The sequence below is a fragment of the Ctenocephalides felis genome, unplaced genomic scaffold (assembly GCF_003426905.1).
Source record: "Ctenocephalides felis isolate EL2017-DRISC unplaced genomic scaffold, ASM342690v1 CF-g0.4_SCAFFOLD_01886, whole genome shotgun sequence".
Lineage (NCBI taxonomy): Eukaryota > Metazoa > Arthropoda > Insecta > Siphonaptera > Pulicidae > Ctenocephalides > Ctenocephalides felis.
In genome coordinates this window covers 17,627,970-17,655,085 of record NW_020538040.1, presented here as the reverse complement: position 1 = coordinate 17,655,085, position 27,116 = coordinate 17,627,970, and the positions used below count along the sequence as shown (strand labels likewise).

The 27,116-nt window shown below is 28.7% G+C and overlaps 1 protein-coding gene across 1 annotated transcript in view; it reads left to right on the top strand.

Moving 5' to 3' along the window:
* LOC113374697 (splicing regulatory glutamine/lysine-rich protein 1-like) overlaps window positions 1-7,904 on the top strand; it is a 71,830-nt gene extending 63,926 nt beyond the window's left edge. The window contains exon 4 of the mRNA XM_026614672.1: window positions 7,555-7,904. Coding sequence (XP_026470457.1) covers window positions 7,555-7,904 — 350 coding nt within the window. The remainder of the gene's footprint in view (window positions 1-7,554) is intronic.
* The last annotated feature ends 19,212 nt before the right edge of the window (window positions 7,905-27,116 follow it).

The following is a 27,116-nucleotide window of genomic DNA, read 5'->3' as shown; positions in this document are numbered from 1 at the left end:
AAAAACGGTTTTAGCCGGTTTTTTAATTTTATATAAAAATAAATTTTTGCTCGAATATTCTATAATTTATCCGCAAATTTAGTGCGGTTTAGAGCAGTATTTGACTGAATTTATTTATTGTTTGTGGATAGTAAACAAAATTATTTTAATTTTAATTAGTAGAACTAAAAAATAATAGTTTGATTAAATAACTTTGAAAATAATTATTCGTTATTCATGCATCATTTTCACATATAAGAATAAAAATATTTTTATGACGGTGAAAGGAAAGTCTTCGAATAAATAAAAATAATACATTTTTAAATAAAAAACATTAATTAAATTTAAAAAAAATTAAAAAATATTGGATACATGGTGATACATACTCGTTAATATCAATTTTAGTTTTCAAAACAATTAAGCTAATCTCAGGTATTGTCTGTTCCGAACAATTTTAATTAATTAATTTTGAACATTCTTATTTTTTTTGTTTAATAAAATATGATTTCAAAAAACTGAGAACGTCTATCAAATTGCTACTTAGACGTGTATTTATTTTACTCACAAAATTTCCTGAAATAGAACTTACTTGCAACCAAATTATCCTTAATTGTTTTTAAAGCCTGATATAATAATTCTAGGTTTTTTGTTCTTTCATTTGTAGCTTCTGAGGTTTAAAACTCTTTTTTTTAAGTTAGAGTAGAGGAAGTTACTTCTTCAAGAAGAAGTCACAATGATTTAAATTAATATAAATACTGGTATAGCAATCTAAATTAATATATCAAAACCTTTCTGCGAACCATTGCAGACTGATAAGATATCAAATGCTATTGAACCGATATGATTTCAAGAATCAAAAAGCTTTCATCTATCTTTTATATTTGGCTATATTTGTCATTTTACATTTATACAGTAAAAACCGACTTTTTTCACTAAAAAACCGGTTTTCGAATTCCATAATTTTCGCCAAAAAAACGGTTTTTAAAACCGATTTTTGAAATCCGACATACCCTAGTAGTAACTATAACACCATATTTGTTAAGAAAAAAAGGGTTTTGCAACAAATGCAAGTCTCTTCTTTTTGCCAATCTGCTTCTAGCAATTATTTCTTGCATACTTAGAGCATAAGTTAAAAGCCAATCTTTGACGGGTTTAATTTGTTTTTTTGTCCCTGTAGTTCTTGCAAAATGGTACTATGTCATTTTGTCCATTGTGTGAATATGTGATTTTGTCCGAAATTGAGCAAAAGTGAATAATTGATCAAAATTCCAACATACACCTGCTTATTGCAATAAAATTGATCGAAATCACTAGTACTAGCATGAGTTAATTGATTTTAATTGAAATAATTAGGAATATCAATAAATTTAAAATTGGTTAAGTATCAAAAATATTACCAAATGTCTCTACTTTCTGCCAAAAATATGACGAAATATCACGTGGGGGACGGAGCGGTATAAAAGGATATGATGTGTAATTTTTTTACCTGATTTTGAACATTATCAAAACGAATCACCAAGGGGGAGCAAAGGTTCAAAAATCCTTAAAAAATCGTTTACGTGACTAACGGACGCTCCCTAAAATGACATTATGTGGAGGAACTAGTGGATAGTTGTAACAGTTTTTTTTTAACTAATATGTCAAGGGTTTCAATGATTAAACTTCTTCTACAAAATATGCGGTAACTATCCCTATACCGAATTAAGTCAAAATATTTTCATACTATTTAAATTTCATACTTCTACAAAATATGCATAGCTTACCCCGTGCTTGGCACTAGTTGTAACATCTACCAGGAAAAGTAGTATGGGCAATACTACTCCTAATAATTCATTCTTTGGTTATTTTGAAAAAAAAATGACATGCTGCTACGTATTACTATAATAAAACAACGTAAACTACAAATATCACAAAATAGTGCGTTCTCTAACACAATTTACACGTGCCCACACCTTACAAACTATAAACTGCACCCAAACTTCTTCACCTGAAACTTTATATATTTCTTGTATGTAACAAATAGCAATCCCAAGGTTTTGTTTCAACTAATTCCAATAAGTTTACATGTCCAATCGAGGCAAACAAATATTTTAATATCGTTTAAGATCGTATTGAAAAACGCCCGTTACAACTCATCCCTGTTACAAATAGCAACAACTTCCATATCTACCCAATAGGAACAAATTAAGATATACCTTAGCATCGAACTTGACTGATATTTTTTTTACATTTAACACCTAAAAAGTGTAAAGTATTATTAGAGTCTAAGTTTGGCACTTTTGAAATATAAACCCGCTGCTCAAAATAACGGGTCTGTATATAAGTATAAAATAAGGCTTAGTACATTCAATAATTGAATATGATTATCTATCCATTGGCGTCGTCATTTTATGATTTTTATCATTAACATTGTTTATATCTGAAACCAGAAAAAAACTTATTCGAAAATATTACCTCTGTTCAATTAGTTAACATTTTGAATTACCGTGCAATTATTTGTCCATAAAATGTCATAAAAATATTCTGACATTAATGAAACAATAAAATATTTTCGAAACGTAGTAGTCTTGATAGTTTGATCAAAGTAACTGGGCACACAAACAAAAAGCTATATATTTATTTTCTAAACATTTTTATCTACAAATTTATATTTTTATATTTTGATATTTTTTCATGAAAAAACGAGTTTTTTATTAGTATTTTCAAATTTTTGTAAGTTTATTCTATTTTTTATTAAACAACGTATTTTTTATTAATATTTTTGTGTTTTTATAATTTTTTTCGATCGGCCGAATAATGTCAAAGGAATTCATTAGAAAGATTAGATATGTTATCGAACTATTGGGAGAATCCAGTGGTAAGATGTTTTCATATTGGAATGATTCAAGATTAGAATATTTTTAGAACTTTGAAAGTATATAAATTACTATCAATTGTTGCAGGAGGGAATCTGGAAGACATTGCGGAGGTTCTGGTGACCGCGGGGGAGCGGCGCTCCACGATTCACCGAAGAATTCAGAGAGCGATTGAAAAAGGAGTATCACAAGGCATTTTCAAGTGGACTCGTAAGTTTAACTTATATTTATTATTATTTTGCGCATTTTCCAAATTACGAAATTATTATGACGTATATTTTATTATCACTTGGGGTTTGCACTTTCAATACAACCTTCGTTTTTTGCATCATTTATTGTTTATACTTCAAAATACTTTAACTACAATAATTAGATAAAAATCCAATTTAGTTTTAACTCATTTTTTTTGTATTTTGTAATTCATGCTTAGGGTAGGGTGGAGCATACAGGCCCAATTTAAGTTTGAACAATTATATTGTAAAAACCAACAAACCAATTATATTAGTTAATATAATTGTCTAATATAATACCAAAATACAAATTATAGTATACCATAGTATACTTTACTATATATAGTAAAGTGTACTATATATAGTATACTATACTATATATTATTGTATACAAATACTATAATACTATAATACAAATCATATATTACAACAAATAACACACAATAATCAACCAACTATTTGACTATGTTCAGTAAAAGTCCCAGCAAATTCATCATTGTAGAAATGTGTATTTTTGCTGTTTTTCAATAATTTATTTATTTATTTAATTTATTTATAATTTATATTTACGGATACAGGAATAAATTTAATAATTACAGAAAATAAATTATCCTAATTGAATTAAGTATACTAAAATACAACTATTAAACAATATTACGCCTAACATTAGTAATATCTAATACAATAACTCGAAGAAAAAAAAATGTAATAAAATTCAAATAGTTTAATTGTTGTAGATCTTGAGAGTCTTCTTATGGTAAAAAAATCCTTGAAATATCCGTTATGCAATTTTTATTTGAGTCTCATATCTGGAAAATAAAAATTAAGAGCAGTATCAAAAAACAATATACAATATGAAAATAATTGTAATGATAAAATACTTAAAGTAGGAAAATGGTAAAATAATTTAGAATAAAAATTAGAAAAGGTATTGGAAAGGGAAAAAAATTGTAACTGTTGCAAAAAAAAGTATTAATTAGTAACAGTAGGCATTTCATTATCAAAATAATGTTTGATATCGAAATTGGCAAACTCACAAGTATCGTAGAAATTTTGAGCTTTTAAAAGTTTAACAATAGTATTATGAAATTGACGATCATTCAGTTTCCTAATATGTAGTGGAAGTAGATTAAAAAGCTGTACTCCTCTTCCGTCAATGGTATTAAAAGATGTTTCAAGTTTAAAAGTTGGTCCTTTTTAGTCAAATTTCTTGTTTTATAATAGGAATTTAACATAGAGGATAGGTTGAAGCGTTCAGAATTATTCTTTATGAATGACAACGTAATTAGCAAAAATATACAGGGAACAGTGAGAATGTTATATTGTCGGAAAAGATTCCTACATGAGAATAAGGAACTGAGGGAAAAAATTATTCTTAATGCTCTTTTCTGTATTTTGAATATATCCTTTAAGGATGATGAGAATCCCCAGAATTGTATTCCATAAGCGAGATGCGAATAGAAATTAGAATAATAAATTGAAAGAAGGCAATTTAAACTAACTTTTGATTTAAGAATTCTCAACATGAAACATGTTTTAGTTAACTTAGGTACAAGTATGGAATGAATATGATTGTCCCAGTTTAAGTTTTTTTGTAATTGGATGCCTTAAATTTTGAGACTGAGGAAAATTCAAATTGAATGCTATTGATAGTTAAAGAATTGATCTCATGACTTATCCTATTTACTTATCCTATAATTTGTAACCTGGTTCTTTATACCCCATAGGCGGGTTAAATTGGGACGCCCGGGGTGCAAAGCGGTCTTATTTGAATTCTGAAGACATTTTACAATATATATATATATATATATATATATATATATATATATATCATTCAATCAATGCAGAATATTAATTTATTTGGTGCATTTTTACATAGATTACATTGTAAATAACCCTGATCTGGTATTTTGTCAGAAATATTCACGAACGGAATTCGAATAACTTGTGTTTTGAAAAATAGCTTTTTAAACTTGATTTACGTCTTTATTAGCGTTATTTATTTTTACAATTTTGCCAGGGTAAAGGTTCAGTTGGTCCTTTTTACTCCACCACGTGTAAACTTTTGTAGAAGTTATAAAAAAAATCTAACTTAAAATTAATAATACGTCTTACTGAATAATTAATTAATCTATATTTAAAAATTATGTCGGAGCCTCGCAAACTAAGCAACGGTGCTCTTGACCATAAAAACTAACTTTAGGAAAATACTTGTGAGTCATAATAATCAATGTGATGGCTAATTATACATCTTTTTCCCTCTACTTTCAAATATTTTTGATGAAAAATAATTAACTGTACAGAGTTTTAAGATTTAATTAATAATCCCACTTTACCCTAGCACATATTTTACATAATGCTCCAAAAACCAAGGTTATAATAAAAGAAATCTGATAAATAAATGACAATTATTTAGTTTATCTGTTATTGCTTTGAATGAAAGAAAATTTCATTCGTAGGACTTTGTAAAACACTAGGTTTACGATTGTCGTCAAATTTAAATGAATTAACTCTTTGGGGACGGCTGTCCACCTGAGTGGACAAATATAGTCTGTGAGACACAGGCTATTTTATAAACAATGACTCAGTTTGCATCGAAACATTAAATAAATTACATATAGCAGTGATAAACAGTGTTGTATTTAGAAAATAATTTTAAGTTATTTTAGTAGTATTTTTAGCCTTTTTCTTTGCTATATAGTCTTTTTTTAACATTTAAAACGACCGAGCGCTTTTACATATGGCAAAACGACTGGTAAATTTTGTTACTATTTACAATAGTACAGTATTGAAGATGAGTTTCAAATAGACATTCATACAGACAAATTGTTTTGAACGTCACCATTCTTTATAAAATTATCAAAAATAAATTAATATTATAAATGTATGTCCTTCAATGACCACAAATTTTTAACTTCCCGTAGGGTAAGTTATAGTAATCGCAAAAAAATCGAAAATGAAAATTTTTATATATCTTTACGTTTCAGAGGTTTCTGAACATTTTGGCATACCTTAGAAAAAATGGATGTATGTGTGTGTGTATGTGTGTGTGTGTATGTATGTATGTGTGTGTATGTATGTGCAGATACAAATTTTCGTCGACGATTTCGGGAACACGGATCAACCGATTTGAATAATTCAAAAAACATTCGATTCATACTGATAAGGAGACGTGCTGATTAGTTTTTGGCGAAGTTAGGTCTAGCCATTATAAAGATACGGGGCAAAAAGTGCCGAAAACGGTAACTCAGTTTTTAAGAGAACGGAGCGTCCGATTTGAATAATTCAAAAAACATTTTACTTGTATTGGCAAGATGAAGAGTTGATAAAATTTTCATGAAGGCAGGTCTAGCGGTTTCGGAGATCTAATGAAAAAAGTAAAAAAAAAAATGCCATTCGGCGGTTAAAAATGATGATTAGACATATGCACATCAAATTATCAGATATTGTATAGAAATTTTAACAATGGGTATAATTTTTTTTTACATTTCTATGGGTTCCGTACCAATGTTTATGCGTTAGACGGCGGCGCGGCACTTGCGCTGTGACAATTCGTCTCTATGCAGTTCAAGCACTACGATTGCTTTGAAAAAAAGTTCAGAATTTCCAAAATATGTCAAAATGAAGAAAACATTTTTCTTTTCAATAAAAAATAGTTTGTTTTCAAAAAAAAAATTTTTTCTTTCAAAAAAATTTTTTTTTTTTCAAATAAAATTTTTTTTTCAAAAAAAAGTAATTTTTTGTCATATTCCTAGTTTCTCAATAATCATTTCGAAGTAATTTTTTTTCAAAAATGTTAATCGTTTTTAAAAAAATAATAATTTTTGGTACGGGAAGTTCCCGCAATTTGCCTTAAGGCACGATGCCCTAATTGCCTTAAGACAGAATTCCACTTACAGCTAGTTATCAAACAAATTGCATAACATACACAATGAAATCAAGTTCACAGCCGGTACAGTAGATTGTTTTGATATCGGTGCCGTCCCGTAAGTGTTAACAACATGTTCTGAGTGCTGTTCAATAACGTTAAAAAAATTTAAATAAATGCCTAAAAAGCCATGCACTAATTTTAACTAACTTGTGTCAACTTCATAATTTTAATAACAAATATTATATATATATATATATATATATATATATATATATAAAATTAAAATTCTGATGAATTGTTTACATTTTGTTTTTTATGTGGTATTATCTCTATGAAAACTCTTCAAATTTTGGTAACAAGCTTTGCACTCATTTAAGGAGAAAAACACAAGAATTTTAAAATTATAATTATTATGTGGAAAGTGTTCTAGATAAATTATTTTGTCGGATTTTTTTTTTATTTATCATCGTTTTTGCATGCTAACCTCCAATTTTAACTTCGTAAATCACATCATGCATACCCAATATATTCAACTTCGTTTTCATTTCGTGAACCTGTGTAACTAATTCTTTATTCCCTCATCATGCTACATTTTAATGTGATATCGCACATATTGCAGGTGATCGGAGACTCTTCAATAAAACAACAAATGCCGGATCAGAGCCCAAATGCACTTGTTGTATAAGGTGCACTCGAAACCGTGGCACCAGAAGTAGAAGGAGGAGGTCCAGGAAACCTACAAAAGAGAGAACCTCAAGAAGTTCCAGCACCAGAGAGGGCGGCTCGAGGAGGTCCAGAAAACCTACAAAAAAGGGCGGCCGAAAGCGAGAAAGGTCTTCGAGCACGACCGGCTCCGTTAAGTCTACCAAAGAACCTAAGAAAGCCGACAAGTGTGTAAAGCTAGAACACACGTCAAGATCTCCTGATCCTCCAGATTCCCAAGATAAAGACAGTGCGTCATTACTTTGAGTTCGACGAAAATTTATTAGTTTATTTTTTTTAACAGTTTTTTTATACCTGCCATTTTATATATTTTAATTTTTTTCATATTTTACTTTTCCATTTTTATAGTTTGTATCAAATTATTTTTGTAATTTTCTAAAAATCATTTTTCATGTTTTATATATTTTAATATTTTTTTTACAAAATTTTTATAAGTATTTTTATTGTAATTTTACATGACAATTTGTGAGATCATTGAAGTGAGTATATTTACAGTGTTTTGTTATTTTGGAACACCCACTCAAAATTTTTTTATGTTCATTCTATGAAACCAATGCATTTTTTATAATAAAAATACAAAAAAAAATTGCAGTATTTTTTTTTAATTTTTAAATAGTAATGAACAGCATAAAGATCTGAAGTGTGGCATTCAAGTAATTTTATGTAATTTTGAATTATATGCACAAAAAAAAAATATGTACATTAGCATGTTAACATTAATTAAAATTAGTGGTGTATGGCATCGTGCCTTAAGGCAGATTGCTGGAACTTCCCATACCGTAACAAAATGTTCGAGGAATTTTGAATGTTTTCAAATAGATTATTATAAATAAATATTGTAACATTGTCTAATATTTATAAGAATTATATAATCTGAATTGCAAAGTTGAAATTATTTGTTTAAAGTATATTAGAACTATAGTCAGAATTAAAAATAAAATCTGAATTATTTTCGATATACAAAAAAATTTTTTTTTGAAAAAAAAAAGTTGAAACAATTTTTTTTTCTCAAAATCAATGATTTTGTTGAGACAAGCAGAAAGTTCTTTGAATCATTTAAATCGGACGCTTAGTTCTCTCAAAACTGCCATTTTTTACACATTTAGCTCTGTATCTTCGAAATGGCTGGGCCTGCTTTTGCCAAAAACTTATAAACACTTCTCCCATTACTAATTGAATGTTTTTTATATCATTCAAATCGGATGCTCCGTTCTCTCAAAAACTTTTAATCATAAATATGTCATGTATACATTTCTATTAATAATGATTAGAAATCTTAAAACATTTTGTGTGTAAATGTCTCGTATAGAATTTGGCACTCCTGTGCAAAATACTGCCGTAGCGATATAGTTCAATCCAATTTGACGTATATTAAAATTACAATTAAATTTCGAATGATTAAATTTATTTTTTGTTAGATATTTCACTATTGAATTTTGCTAAAGAACTTAAATCAAATTTTTAATTGATCAATTATTTGTCTTTCGATTCAATGCAGATCAACTCATCTATGAAATGTGTCAACGTAATTTGTTTCTATGGAAACTAAAATCAAACTAGCATTGAGTATAATCAGTAGATAAACGAAATAAAAAACGTAAAACGTTTAATCGTAAATTATTTACTAATCTAAATAATAAATAAACTAAAGTATAAATAATTAATTAAAAATAAACAATGACCGTTACCGGCACCAAATTTGATGAGAAAGAAAAAACTATTCACGGGACGTTGGAGACAATAACTCTAGAAGTTTGGCTGATTCACGGACTGGATGCCACAATTGGTGCAACCGGTACGTGCCAAGGGAAGTACTTGCAGGTCAAGTACTTTAATATGGAAGGAGGCGAGTTGAAACAGTATCTTCGGAGGTCCAGGTTTGCTGTTCTTAGAGATCTAAAAAGTGGGACAGTGACCATTGAAGTTGTAAATAACTTATTTAAAATAACATCTGAGAAAGCCGTTCATCAGTATTGGTGCAATTTGCCTGATAGGATCAAGCAACAATCTTTAGATGAAGCGATGGAACATCCGGACTCTATAATTTTTCATGATTAGAGAGATGCTATAATATTATAATGAAAATTCGAAGATAAAGAAGTAGTTTGGAAGATAACAACCAACTATTTACAATTTTCTTACAACCCATGGCTAATCTTTTTGGTACAAGTTTTCAAAGTAAAATGTTCAAAATTCTCAATTGTGTATAAAGCACCTAATTAATGTTACTAAGTAGTACACCAAAATGTATATATCTTAAAATACAATGAAGAAAATACATTTTGGTTTTTTTCATTCATTTTAGTATAGTTTGTACAATAAACTTATTGTACATAGTTATTAAATTGTATGCGATGACTTCAAAAATTAGTTAACGTTAATTTTTTTAGATAATTGTGCAAAAAGATTTCTAAAATCTATAAGTAATATAATTACTATAATGTTTATTAGTATTTTATAAACTGTGATATATATATATATATATATATATATATATATAATAGTAATAAAAATATATAATATTACCTAAGCACTTACATATTTCAGGTGTTCCAGCTTTGGTCCAGATAGAGTTTTGCCAATTGCGCAATTTCATAGAACAATATGGTTACACAGGATTCTGAAATAAAGAAAATTTATGAAACGTATGAAATTTATGAAAGTAATATTCAATACAAATATTTTTCAATTTGTGTTTTATCACGTTAATAGTCCTGTCCTATCTTCGTATGAATTGGTAATAAAAACTTTACATTTTATGTATTTGCTGTTTGATCGAGCATTTTACATATAGAACTTAACTTTATGATAAAGATGCACTTGTGAAAAAATTGTTATTTCACGCACATCAAATACATAGCATTTTGACAGTTTGTACTACTAATTAATAGAAATATAGAACAGTAATTAATATAGCATTGTACGTTGTAGTAACATTTCTATTTACCGGAGAATTGGCTTCTAAATTAGTAAATATTTGTAATAAAAAAGAGTGCGCGTAAGTTTCTCATGCGATTGAAGTAAAACTGATTTGCTACTGTACAAGATGGCATTTAAGTAAAAATATATACATCATATAACAATTTTGAATAAATTTTATCAGTAATTTGGTAACACTCGTGATTCACATATTTATTAGTGTCAACCATTATACACATTTATATAATGATAAATTATAAATTATATATTTATAATAGCATTAAAAATATGTATAATATTTGAAAACAATTTAATTCAAGCCATACTTCAAATATGACATGATCGGTTTGTCATTGTAATTAGCAATTAGAAATGAACCTTCATTGGAGAAATAAAGTAATTGTTGATTAATAAATTCTTTAATATTTGTTCACACAGTGGATTATGTTAAAAAACGCCTAAACAAATATTGTTTTCGCATTTTCACTCATCATGTAATTTTGTTTGAAGAACTTCATGTAATTAAAATTAACATACATTCATTGACTGATGGTATTTTTTTTTACTTTTTCGATATAATTTCATTCTTTGAACAGCTGTAATATCTGCCTTGCTTAAAAAATATTTTCCATTTCAATAACTTCAAAGATTTATAGAAACTACGAATAATAAAAAAAATTATTTCTAATCAATAAGCTTACGTTTAGTACACGGCACGAATGTTTAATTTGTTTTATTATTTTCAATAAACAGGGTAAAATATTCTTCTGATTTAGGCATTTTTCATTAAATAAATGTTGTACTACGATGTTTACTGAAATGTTTAATTATCTATGCCGATTTCCTTGTTGATATCGGACGCATACAACGTTGATGCCAGTACGCATACAACGACAGAAATCTATTCACATACACGACGACTAATTACAATCGACCCGTATAGAAATCGTATCATTGAGAGCGAATGACGAATCATTGGTACTCGACTCGGCCGTAACGCATTTCCGTTGCATTTGTACGGATTCACATCCTAGTCGCGCCTAAAGAAGTTTTACTTCAAAAATTACGAAAATTACAATGTTTCCGAATTATGTCTAGAGCGTTGCTCCTTGCTTGTTGCTTGAGCTAATATATTTTATTAACCCGAACACGAATTTATTTTATATATCTCTATTAATTTTTATGTGAGTCGACTAGACGTCGGATTTGGGATGTGTGCGTAATACAGAAAGTAAATAACTGTAACTTGTAATGTTAGTCGTTCTCATTTGATAGGCAGATTAGAAATTCATATTAAAATATCACGCCATTCGCCAATTGTAGAATTCCAAATAATTGTGAGCATAGTTTATATATGTTACTCGGTATGGAAAGATTTTAGTAACTACAAAGCTCCAGGTTAGAAGCTCATCTTGATCAGTAGTGATATCAGATTTAACTTAAAATATAGATCTAAATATGCTCATAAGTAATTATAACTCTTTTCCGGCATTGTTGCCTCAAATTAAAAAAAAATATCACAAAATTCTAATAAAAAAAATATATAAAATGTGCATAGGCCAACCATTGGGGTTATGATTAGCTTCTAAAACATAGACGTTCAATAATCACAAGATCTTATAAAACTATTAGAATCTGATCGCTGTTGACCAAGGATGATAATATTAATAAAAATTAACAACAAAATTTTGGAGGTGAACAATTAGTTCCATTAAAACACTCCGCTACCCCCCCCCCCCTCTGCAGGGGTCGCAACCGTTCCGTGTAAAGCTTAATGCCATGAAGGTTGTCATCTTCATGGCCAATATAATAAAACGAAAATACGTCCGAACAGTCATAGCAAAATATATAGTCTAACCTCAAAACTGGTTTAACCATAAAATATTTCTATAACACTTCTGTCATAAAAAATTAATAACTTAATTTGAATATGACTATATGTAGTTTGTAAGGGACAGATATTAATAATTATAGGGGTGTTTAGCCACTGCAAAGCATGCCACATATAAATGTTTGTGAGGTATATTAATTGTTAATGCAAGTGTCACTCTTAATCCAATACTATTTCATTTAAATTTAATTGGCAAATTTAGATATTCAAGTTTTTTATATATTATTACTGCGCTTTACATTGAATAATACATTTTTGGATTATATTATGGCATGCCCAGGAAATCGATTAATATACTGAAATCTGTGTGAAAAAATTTACAGCTTTGCTAGATTTAGATGGTAACTAGTTTTGTCTCAACAACTGTTTTATCCTCCAAATTTAACATTCAGTCTGTATATTTTATTGTTGCTAAAATTGCTTTTTCTAAAAGCATCTACCCTTATCGATGGTACTTTACGTCGCCAAAATCTAAAAAAATGTTCTGAAAACATTTCAAAAAATTGATTGAATAAATTTAAGCTCTTTTATAAACTCAGAAAAATCCTGATTGAAATTCAGTGAAAAACGTTCACAAAAATATGATAATTGATCAATTATCAAGTTAAATCAAAAGTGATTAGACTAATAGGAAATAGGGATTTGTGGTAATAAAGTGAGTATTTGATTGTATAGATTTTTCCATTCCATATTATGAAAATTAAAATAACGAAAACTTATTACAAAATTTAACAGAAGTATTAGGTTTGGACTATGAGCAAGTGACAGTGCTGAAATTGAAGGGAATTTGAAAAATCTTGAGAAAATTATATAAACACACATAACAATTTATATATCGTTTGATTTGTTATTTTATTCTGAATCTTTCGTACGAACAAAGTTTTTTCGTATCTTTTACGGTTTAGATAGTAGAGAGCAATCTGTGTGGTGACTTGTCAAAATGCAAAGTGCAAAGGTTAGAGCAACACTCCCCACGATTCGATATTTCTGTAAAGAAAACATATAAAGTATTATACATCGTTAGAAAGGTCTCAAAATTATTAGTTTTTTTCCCATATATCGCAACTTTGAATTCCGCACGGTGTGGCCTACAGGCAAGTTGCTATCGTAAAATTTCAGGAAAACTAGATAATCTCGAGAAAATTATATGAACACACTTAACAATTTATATATCATTTTATTCGTAATTTTATTCTGCATCTTTCACCAGTTTATAAAGCCTTACCGTTAAATAGTTTGATTTACAACATTTTTTTTCTGATTTTAAATTAGTATTCTACACGAAATGGAAATTTGTTTAACATTGCTAAAATCATGCTTAAAAGGGTACAAAAGCGAAACACAGTTTCAAATTTAAAAAATTATAAATAAATAAATATACCAAAAATTAAATATAAATTGATCATAAACATATAAAAACACAATTGCCTCCATCGTTATGATTTAAGAAAAATAAATCCACATAAATTGAGTTATATTATTAGACCGTGCTCTTTCTCGGTCTTAGAATTTCTTTTTCTCGCGAGCCAATTATTTGCACACTCGTCTCGGCGCTTGATGAAAAGTAAACCTTTGGCTAATTTTTAATTTTTTTTTTCAGTGTTTCTTCGGCCCACACCCATTTTTCTTATTCGAAGACTTTTAGAAATGGAGCTAGTAAAAATATTTCGAAACAATACATATGCTTTTAAAATACAACAAATTCGCTAAAGCAAATGTCGTGGCTTATAAAACAGAATTAAAAATCGTTAATCAATGATGCATGATTTTTCAAAAATATTTTTTAGTTCTATCTAACTGAATTTTGTGTAAAAAAAAGAAATAATATAATAGATGCAGTTCTTACAATATAAAACTAGTGTAATACTTTTATGATTTGTAAATGATTGTATTCATTCCCATAGCAAAATATAGTGTGTTACATGAGTTACATTCTTGCCTATATTTGTAGTATCTAAACGGTTTTCAGAAATAATTATGAATGTACAATTCGACAGAAATATTTTTAGATAAGTAGAAAACAATGTCGGTACTTACAAGTAACAAATCTATTTCAATCCATATTTTTATATTTACTAAAAATCATGAATCACTGCTCAAGAAATATGTTATTTTTTAAAATAGTTTGGCAAAATGTAAAACCTATGTAAGTTTTAAATAATTATGAAAAAACTCTTATATAGGACCATAGTAACTCTTATATAGGATAATAAAAATGTTTGCTAAAAAGTATCATGCCATCACACTAAATTCTGTTCCAAGCGCAATGTCCTTGCTTGAGAAATAATAATTTGGCCGCAGGTTATTTAAGGTCCACATTGGAATGATATGAACATTTAATAAAATCATGATTAAAAATATATGTTATTTGCATCTTTTATTTAGATTAAAGTTGTTGCCATTAAATTAAAATAAAAATTATAATTTTAGTTATTAATATTAGGTGAGCAACTAACTAAGTGCTGACTTTTGTTAGAAGATCAATGAAAAATTTTTCATGGAACTTTGTTCTTTAGTGTAATGTCCATTTTTATCAATAATTTACCATTGAAAGAGTTTTATAAAAATAAAAGCAAAAATCAGAAAGTGCAAGGTCATTATTCACTATTTAGTGGATGTGGCAAAACATCCCAAACAAGCTGCAATAATTTTTGTGCAAAGTGGCCAAAAATGTGTGACGTCAAAAATGGAATAAATTACTGTTTCGATTTGTCAATTTAGACCGATTTTCTTCAACTGCATGGGTTAATTTCGTTAATTGTTTAATGTAGATATCAGAATATATCGATTGTTTAGGTGGTGAGACTGAAAATAGATAATTCCTTTAGAATCAACTACAACTGACAACAGATCGAAATTTGTCAAACCAACTTTGACACTGTCGTTATTTTAGGACTTCGTTACCATAAACAGCTTATAACATAGTGAGTTTTAACCTTTGCAGAAATAAAAAAGCAATGTGAAAAAAATTTTGATTTGATATTCCATCTATCAAGAGACACCAAACCAAAGCTACAAAATTGATCAAGCTTCGTTTTTCTGATGGACATCCAAATTAACTACTAACCATTAACACAAGGTCTTTTACATCAGGACTTCGTCAGCAAACGCATAAATTCAATGGAAATTGGAAGAATTAGGTTTCATCTAAGCTGAAAACAGGACCTCATTAGTTGTCAACCTAATACTATGTATCAAATCAATTCATTTGATGATATAGAAACGTATCTTGCTCTGAAATTTTCTGTTCGTTAAAAATTTTATCTGAAGCTAAAAATCTCATCCCAGCAAACCAAGCCAGTACCAAACCGAAATGAATTAAATTACCGAAAAAATCTCGCCACTTATCATCGTTACATAGTTGTTCAATTAGAACTTTTTTCCTTGTTCCCCTTTTAATTTTTCCAGTTTGATACGCGATTTTTTCTCCGCTTATTATACGAAATACATCACGGCCGTAGGCAACCGTTATCTAACGGCAAAATGGATGCGTATTTTATTTTATTTTTTCTTTTAGCCGCTTTTCAAAGTTGTCCCGGGAAATATAATTTAAAAGTTCATTTGCGACGAGAGGACGCTATCCGCATCTGATCGCTCTCGTTGCGAAGAAAAGCATCGCTAATGATTTTTCATTTTTGGAAACTAATTGAACCTGGACACTGGATTTAAATTCTTAAGATTATTGAAAACCACTATGAAATTTGGCTGCTATTTTAGCAAAATTCAAACTAGTTTCAAAATGTTTGCATAGTACGTGGCGCAATTAGTGAGAGCTAGAAAATAATGCTTTAGGGGCATTGCTGCAGAAAATTACAACACTACTAGTACTGTCCCTTAGCATAAAGAAATTTATAATTTTTGATTGCTAATAAATATATATAAAAAAACTAGTACTGTCTGATAATTTCATAACAATAGAAAAAAAACAACCAGTGTGCTGACTTCCAATAAAAGTTTGAGTACCAGATAAATACCTTGCACAACCAGCTCATAAGCACCTGATACTGGAGATTGTTCAAATAATAAATGAGTAAAAATATTTTAGTATTTTTTTCTATCCATTACAAATGCCTTAAGGTCTTCCTTCCAAAGATAGAGTTTGGGCAAGTGATTCATATTTTTAATTCATTTAAAAAAACGAATGAATTTTAAGTCGGAGATGTTTGCCACAGAGATCTGAATCTCGTTCCGGAAAAGCTCCTTCTCTCTCGTCGAGAACGCGGAATTGATTCTGCTGATAATTGCTTAATGAGAAATCATAAATCTAAAAGATAATTTTTGTCTAAAAAAATATCTTTAACACTCGACTCGTTTTTAAAACTTAAAGAATAAATAATTCGCTAAGATAATTGGATGTGACCTAGTGAAATTATGAGATGTATTTGCAAGATATTTTTGGACTTGTTGGAGGATGCAAATTAAATTTATGAAATATTTGATTTTTAGTAATTAAAGTTTAATTAATTTATATATATATATATATATATATATATACATATAAATTCAGAAATATGAACAAACAACACTCTTTTTTGCACTAATTTATTAAATATTAATTTTACAAATGTTTCGAGACTGGGGGTTTGTCTGATCATCAGTGTGTTATAATTTAAAATCTAAAATATGAAAAACTAAATTAACATTATGTGTTATCCGTTACAAGTCGTTCCATTTTACTGCCATACCAACGATCGTCGGAGTCTGAATTCTCTATCCAAGGTCATCTAGATGAGTCATGAAATAAATAGGAAAAAGTAGAAATAGAGCCCAGTTGAACAATAGATGTCGCCAACAAAATATTCTTTGGAAGAAAACGGTTCGTTTATAAAAAATTGTTTTAAATTGTATGAATTTAAGACATTTTTATTTTTTCCATACGTTTCGACACATTGTTATGTGTCATCTTCAGTAAAATGTAATTGTAATATTCCTAATTAATTCCTAATAATCATTTGTTCACATATGCACTACTAAAACAGTTCTTGCGACTTTAAATCGAAACAATTATATACATTTTTAGAAATAATTTCTTATTGTAGAGTACATGTCGCAAAGTTGATGTCCGATGTGACTGTCATTGTCAGATAGAGTAGACTGCTCGTTAGGTGACACAAATCTAAATAATTTCATAACCATTAAATAATTTTTGTAAATCACTGTGTCACAAAAAGCACTGTGCTGCTAATGCCAAAGAAACGGCTTGTCCGATTGCCTCACAAATCTAATCAAAGCTCATCCTTATCGAGTTACATTTAATGGCTTTTATATTTGTTAAATTGGGTCAGCAATTTTTGAGAAAACGAGGACGATATTCATAATTTGGCTTATCCATATTACAAAACGATTTTTGATTCATCATATTTTTTCAAATTTTGATGAAGTTTTTAGATTAAATTAACTTATAAGTTGGAAAACTTCTCCAAATGTTGCTGATTCTTTTGTGTCTAATTAATTTTGTATTTTTAAAATAACACTCATGAAAATTTCTTAAATGGAAATATGTACATCACTCTCAAGTGATGTAAAAATTACCACATGCCCAAGTCAAGAAGATAAACATTCAAAATGTATAGGAAAAATGTCTTTATCTAGATCTTCGTTTAAATCGTGTTTCAGACATGAATCCAGTGTCTCTTTCATATAATTTAATTATCTGATATTTTTAATTGCGACTGCTTAAATCATGTTATCAAACAGCAATTCTCCCATCTATTCCGACTTTTTTTTTAGAGATGTGTTCCCACTTTCTACACAAGGTTCGGATCACACGGCGAAAAAAATGACTTGGCAAAAAATTTCCATTACTTGAACTTTTTAATAAAAGACCATAAACATTGATTTACAATATTTATTTTAATCATCATAAACTTTAAGCTTGTTATCATTTTTGACTTAAATCAAACGGATCTACAAAGTATTAATATAATAATTTAAACATATTATTACTAATACTGTAAGTAGATTCGAATAATATAGATTTTGTATATATCTTGCTAGATATGGCAACAAAAATAATAGATAACATAATATACATAAAAAAATACTTACAAATTTGGAGTGGCTTTTTGCGATTTACTTTCTATTTGTAACAAAGATTGTTTATAAAATACACTTAAATTTGTTCTTCTCATTAAAAATACGTTGATGTGGCTTGAATTTTAGTGTATACTAAGTTGTTTTTATAATCATTTTAATTGAATTTTACATTTAGTTTATTTTTAAACTAAAACTATTTAAAAAGTTATTTAACCCCTTAATTTACAAAGACGCCACAGAGGCGTCGCAAGGTTATGGGCCAAACTTGGTGAGGCATAGACATACATCGTTTGTAAGTTTTAAAAAAATATATTATTCAAACACATCATTATAAATACTGTAACTTTCAATATTCGTATTTTATAGTCAAAATATAAATACTTATGAATTGGAAGACCACGTTTATATATGTTACGTATGAAAATCGATTGTTTTTGAATTTTTCAAATCGATTCATCCATACGCTCGAATTCGTCGACGAAAAACTGGCTCCATACATACATATACACATACACATGCAGTTTTTTTTGAGGTATACCAAAATGCTCAGAACCTTGTGAAACGTAAAGATATGTAAAACTTTTTATTTGCGGTTTTTGGAAGAATATAATAACTTACCGTACAAAAAGTTAAAAAAACACATAATATACATAACATACATAATATTTCGAGTATTTTCCTATATGATGTGACCCCAGCCTCAAGGCGTTTCTTTCGTCATGTACGAGTGGATAAATATCGCAAGAACGAGAGGGGGTCGCGGTTGTATTAAAGATAAGAGATTAAAAAACAAACCCCGAGGTACAGAACACAATTGAGGTATAGATAATTAAAAAAAAAGAACAGGCCTTCTTCAGAGCGAGAGTTTCCTTGTTTTTCCAGTTTCCTGTCGGGAAAATTGAGAGATCTTTTGGATTTTTTAATTGATGGACCGAGAGATTATTTTTAAATCGTAATGAATTAAAAATATACGGAATTCGCGGTTATTGTAAAATGCAAATTTTGTAAATATTCAAAGTTAACACAAATCTGAGTATATATATATATAAATATTTATATAGAAGGGTGGTCCTTAATATGGATATTTTCGAATTTCCTGGCTCCAAGAAGGGCTTAAATTCTTCCGAATTGATAAAAAAAATTCTCTGAACGTTTTAGCTCTTATTATTAACTTTAAAATATTCCACCATTCCAACCAAAGGTTATCAAATTCAAGGCAACTCAAATGGTTATCTTCTTTGTATCAGATAAATTACAATTTCTGTGGCACTGGTAAATTTTTTATTGATGCAATAATATCGGGTGAACTCTCTTCCTCACTTGAAAATATTTTGCTATCTACTTATGTTTTTGAGTAACAACCCATGTCACTACTGCTTGACATTACACTATTCGGGATTTGAAACTTCTATTTGGAAGTCCATAGCTCTAACCGCCATACCACGGGAAGGCCAAGTAGTATTAAACGAAAATATTTCAATTAAACTCAAAAATAGAACTAGGATTTGTTTCTCAATTTTTTAGTACATTCGTTCTATTTCACTAAATCACTCCTTAGAAAGCAATTTTTGTTTGGAAGCCCTTAGCTGTAACCACCATACCACGGGAGAGCCAAGTAGTATTGAACAACAAAAAATTCAATTACACTTAAAAATGGACAGAACCAAGATTTGCTTTTCAACTTTTAAATACGTTCTATTTCTATCATCTCCTGATAGCAATCAAACAAATTCAAAATCACCTCTCAGAAACAAACAATGAGGCGTATTTTAATTTTCCCGCGGCTAATAATTCATCAGTCCTTTTAGTGCTTTTTTTAACTACCCGTAACATCCTGCCGCAGATTGCGATTCAAAAATAAGAAAAAGGAAAAAAATCGGCGGGGAAAATTCTTAATTTCTCGCCCACGAGAAAAAATGGCTCCTTTCATTTCCGATTAAAAACCATTTCCTGACATTGAAAACAGGATGCAATATTGGTATCCTCGCTCATAAAGGAGGATCCTTGATTGTAGTTTTCGCTGAGACAATGTTTTTTTTTATCATTTTATCTCTTGCATTGAGGACATTAGGTCCTTTGTCTCAGGAGCAAAGAAGCACGTGTCGATGGGGGATGAATCGAAAGAATTTTGTATGGGATGTAAATAAATGTCTTCACGCTTGTAGGAATTAGTCGACATAGTTTGTTTGGTTTAATATATTTAAATGTTTTTATTTTGATATTTGGTATTAATTGATATATATATATATATATATATATATATATATATATATATATTCTTTGTTAAGAACTCTTCTGGAATAATTAACTTCCCGTAGGGAAAGTTCTAGTAAACAATTTTTCGTCCACGATTTCGGGCGCACGGATCAACCGATTTGAATTATTTAAAAAACATTTTATTCCTACTGAAGAGTAGTGCTGAAATTTTAAAAAATGAGAATTAATTTTGTTACAATTTTTTTGAGCTTTAATTTTTAAAGTTGACTTATATTATTGATTCTTAAGCGTTTTGTGAAAAAAAATATTTTCAAAACTGTGAAAAATATACGAAGTTATATACTTTAAATATGAATTTTAAGTTTACAATTTAGTTTAAAATTGTAAATGTGTTATTTTAATAAATATATCCTCAGATGAATTCATTCGGCATCTTGTTAATTTAAAGATTCTTAAGCGTTTTGTTCGTTTAGATTACCACTGTTTATTATATGAACAATAAAATATATAGTAATTATAATTATCTCTTTGAAATATTTGAAACTATTGAAATTTATCATTGATTAATATTTATTGATTATTAATATTTAATTCTGGTACGATAAGTTCCAGCAATTTGCCTTAAGGCACGGTGTTATGCGCCACTAGTTTGATTATTCAACTATTTAATCTGAAAGGCCCTATTATTTTTAAATAAAACTACCTAAGTTGATTTTTAAGAGTTACTGTGAACATGAACAAAGATCAGAAGAATTCTTATAAGTTGTTATTAAGTTCTCGTAAACTAGGATTACAAAGAAGGGAAGCAAATGCTTGTTCTTTCTCTTTGGGATAGGTCTAATATTATTTGAAATTTCCACTTATGATTCAGTTTCAACTAAATTCGCATTTAGATCTATATTTTCAAGCGAGCATTGATATCACTACTGCTTGATATCAAGTGAGAACATAACCTTACCACGATAAGATCTTAATACTTGAATTCCCATTCTATAAATTTGCACCTGTAATGTGAAAATAAAATGAAGCATTAAATCACTTAAAATTTAGAAAGTGCCATTAATTAATAAGTATGTCCATTACTTTTTATGTATCTGTCAGTAATTTTATAATCCCTATATCGATGCTACCATAAGCCCTCGATCTCTTGACGAAGTGTATCGTGATGGACTAATTTAGTCAAGTGAATTTTTAAGTGCTTAATTAATATCATCTTCCCGAAGCTTTCTTATAAAAAAAAGCTGTGATTTTTATATGGAGCGGATCAAATGACTTTTCACGGTGACTTATTTTAGCGACACCAAAAGAAATTACAACCTAACTTCGAGTATCGGATATCAGAACGATTAAACAGGGAGGCTGCGACGTGATAATGGATTCTTTTTTAAATACTTGATATCAATCTAATAGATATACAGCAAATTGTCAATATACAGCATATATTAATGTATTTAACTCAAAGTTAGACATACATAGAAAATAATTTCAAATAATATAATAAAACTAGTGTGGCTCCTTAAGGCAAATTGCTAGAACTTCCCGTACTGTAATTAAACATTTGAGGAATAAAAATAATAATTGTTTTGAATAATTTCAAATAGATTATTTATTACATACTATAAACTTATGTGCTTTTTAAATTAGGCGACGAGCGTATTTTATGAACAACTTATGTGTAGGTTCACAAGAGCCCATTTTTTTAATTTGATTTTTTTGATAATTTAGAAATTTTTTTAGAAGTTTGAAATTTTTTGGAATTTAAAAAAAAAACGTTTTTTTCTAAATACTTTGAGAATTTGGAAATTTTTGAAAATATTCGATTTTTTTTTTAAATTATCGAAATCTTATCAAATTTTAGTAAATTATTTTTTTAAATTTTTCAAAATTTAGTTTTTTTTAAAAATAATGAAAAATTTCGATTAATTCAATTTTTTGAAACTTTGATTTATTTTGAAAATTTTGATTTTTTTTTGAAAATTTTCAAAATTATTAAATTTTCTGTAAATGCATTTTTTGCACACCGTTTTTGCAATTAAAAATCTTGGTACGGAATTCAAAAATGTTTACACGAAATGGGTACACATTATTAAAATCTCTATAAAATATCAAATTCAAATCGGTTGGTCGGTGTTCCCGAAATCGTCGACGAAAATTTTGTATCCGCACACACACACGCACACACACATACACACATACATCCATTTTTTATAAGGTATGCCAAAATGTTCAGATACTTTTGAAACGTAAAAATATACAAAAATTTTCATTTTCGATTTTTTTTGCGATTACTGTAACTTGCCTTACGGAAAGTTAAAAAAACAGAATAATTAAGATAGTAAAGTTTTTTACGGATGAAATTTTTTTGAAGTGCAGTCAAATTTCCTTATAAAATATTTCTTATACTTGCTTCTAAACCTTTCAATTTTTTTGTTGCAACATTCTTATTATCATAAGTTACAGATAATTAGCCTTCCGTCACACTTTCATACACAACTAGTTAAATTTGAATTCAAAGTTTTAGATAACTTAAAATTTCGTCTATCCCAAACTCCCTCTCTACCAAGGTAAAAATTCATTCCGCGTACTTTTTTGACAGTCGTTCCTTTATTATTGTTAATTAAAAACGTGAATAATTAATGAGCCGAAAGAGAGTTTTCTTTCTTAATATCCTAATGGACTGATCGGATGGAAAAATAATTAGAATTAGAATGCAGAATCGGTAATGCGAACAAGAATCAAGACTTTTTAGGAGTTTTTAAGTGCTTTTTTATAATTATGAGTCAATATTTTCGTCTCATTTAGAAATACGCGCGAATCAAATTAGATGGATAATTGAAAAATGAGAAAATTGTAATAAATTAACATGAAATGTAAAAAAAGTCTATACATAATTCTAAAGGGAATAATATTGTAAAAAGCAAGAAAAAGTAATTGACAAATATTTTTATTATTATTATTTTAAATTATGTGTATAATACACATAAATTTTATTACAAAAGTTTCTTGCATATAAATTTATAAAAATGCCTCTGAGTAATCTGCAAATACGTTTGCAATTGAATATGTTAGAAAATTACTGCTGTTCTTTCCAAAAATGAAAACAAACTAGTGGGGAGTATGGCATCGTGCCTTAAGGCAAATTGCTGGAACTTCCCGTATCGTAACGAAATGTTCAGGAAATACTGAATGTTTTCAAATAGATTATTATTAATATTGTAACATTGTCTAATATTTATAAGAATTATATAAACTGAATTGCAAAGTTGAAATTATTTGTTTAAAGTATATTAGAACTATAGTCAGAATTAAAAATAAAATATGAATTATTTTCGATATACAAAAAAAATTTTTTTGAAAAAAAAAGTTGAAACAATTTTTTTTCCAAAATCAATTATTTTGTTAAGACAAGCAGAAAGTTCTTTGAATCATTTAAATCGGACGCTTAGTTCTCTCAAAAACTGCTATTTTTAACATATTTAGCTCCGTCTCTAAGAAATGGCTGGGCCTGCCTTTGCCAAAAACTAATAAACACTTCTCCCAATCATTATTAATTGAATGTAATTAGATCATTAGATTGCTTCGTATCTCTGAAACGGCTAAACCTGCCTTTGCCAAACTAATCAGCTCTTCTCCCTATAAATAGGAATCGAATGTTTTTGAATCATTCAAATCGGTTGATCCGTGCGCCCGAAAACGTGACTGGAAATTTGTATCCAGACATACATACAGACACACACATCCATTTTTTCTGAGGTATGCCAAAATGTTCATAAACCTTCAAATCGTCGAGAAATGTAAAAAAATTCAGTTTCGATTTTCGGCCCATTTCGGAAGTTAAAAAGGTAGAAACGACCTGGAGACGACAAATTATAAGATTTTAATTATCATGCTGAAGAATTATTAGATTAGAGATTTTGACTTTTTTTACTTGCCATTTGTCCACAATTTTGACTTTAGATAAATAAAAATAAATGATCAACAATTCCTAGCATCTACTTTATTACTTTATTTCATGCATTGAAATAGCTCATTAAGAAAGGGTTAAAGTCGTGTCGAGTCGATTTTTGTATTTCCCTCAAATTGAGTATAAACCCACGTTGAGAAACACTATCCTCCACTATCCTATTATATATGTTTCGTGTCTGATACCACTTGTCCACAAACAAGTAATCGAACTCAGGACAATCTATTATTGAAACACCCGCTCTCTGCTGCTCTCATTAGAACAACAACGAGGCCTTGTAATCTTTGTTTCGACGTAGGCGATCGTCCATCTTACATTGTGGCCACTTCAATGACCACTCAAAGGAAAAGGACACGCGCCGGCAATGGGGTGGTCAATGGCGATAGACGTTCGAGGACCGTCAAAGGGGCGGCCTGATATTGCTCAATTTACTCAAAACTGGCAGAAGGGTGAGATCTACAGGAATTTAATATTAATCACTTGGAATAATACAGTATTTGGACTAGTGGTGCATGGCATCGTGCCTTAAGGCAAATTGCTGGATTGATTCCCGTACCGGTAATTAAATTAAAAAAAGAGTGCACGTAAGGTTCACATGCGATTAAAGTAAAACTTTTTTTATAATTGAATATGACTTTTACTTAATTTCTTATATAGATGTAAAATTTAAAATGAAATAATATCAAATAGATAAATATATGTATAGGCATAAATGTATAAAGCAATCCATAATCTCTTATATCAGGCACCCCCGCCTGTCTGAGATATGGATATACATGAAATGTATATATTACTAAATATTGCTAGAATATTGCTACTGTACAAGATGGCATTTAAGTAAAAATAAAAACATCATATAACAATTTTGAATAATTTTTATTAGTAATATGGTAACACTCATGATGCACAGATTTATTAGTGTCAACCATTATACACATTTATATAATGATAAATTATAAATTATATATTTATAATAACATTAAATATATATATATATATATATATATATATATAATACTTAAAAACAATAATGTAATTAAAGTCATACCTCAAATATGACATGATCGGTTTGTCATTGTAATTATCATTTAGAAATGAACATTCATTTGAGAAATAAAGTAATTGCTGATTAATAACTTCTATAATTTTCGTTTACACAGTGAATTATGTTAAACAACGCCTAAACAAATACTGTTTTCGCAACTTCACTCATGTAATGGTGTTTCAGGAACTTTATATAATTAAAATTAACATACATTCATTGACTGCTTGTATAATTTTTTACTTTTTCGCTGGCGATATAATTTCATTCCTTGAACAGCTGTAATATATCTGTCTTGTCTAAAAATATTTTCTATTTTAATGACTTCAAAGATTTATAGAAACTACGAATAATATAGAAATAATTTCTAATCTTTAAACTTACTAATCAATAATCTTATTAATCAATATTTGCAAGGAACAGGGTAAAATATTCTTCTGATTCAGGCAATTCTCATTAAATCAAGATTTGTACTATGATATAACTAAAATGGTGTAAAATGTATATTTATGCCGATTTCCTTGTTGATATCGGGACGTATACAACGTTGATGCCGGTACGTTGATGCTTTCGCCAATTTTTGGAGAGGCAGGTATAACGACTTCGGAGACATGGAAGAAAAAGCGAAAAAATGAGCCAATTGGCGGTCAAAAATAAACAGTAGGCATATGCACATCAAATAATTAGATATTTTATAGAGATTTTAGAGATTGCTTTGAAAGAAGTTCAGAATTTCCAAAATATTTCAAAATAAGTGATTTAAGATGGTTCGAAATTCGAATGATTGAGACGAAGATGCGAATGATTTAAGATGATTTAATATGGTTCCAAATTCTATTAAAAGTTTCAAATGATTAATCAACTTTTATTGATTATTATTGATTATTTTTAATTCCATAGAATTTAATAGAATTTTGAATTGCGGTACGGGAAGTTCCAGCAATTTGCCTTAAAACACGATTCCTTAATTGCCTTAAGACAGAATTCCACTTACAGCTAGTTCTATTTTTTTTCAGGACAGTTTAGGTCAATACTATCACCCTGTTTCGGCTTGACGTCGAGGTCTGGGACACCCTGTATGTGTATATGTATATATATATATACATATATATACATATATAAATATGCATATATATATATACATATATCTTCTATATATATAAAAATAAGTCGGGTTTTCCTTCCTGACGAAATAATTCCAGAACGCACAAACCGATTTCGACAATTTTGCATTCGTTGGAAAGGTCTCAGGTTCCGCAAGGTTTATAGATAAGAAAATTAGTGTTGCATGGCATCGTGCCCTAATGCAAATTGCTGGAACTTCACGCACCGTAATTAAAAATTCGAGTAATGACATTAGTGAGAATTATCAGAATTATGCTTGGTTAA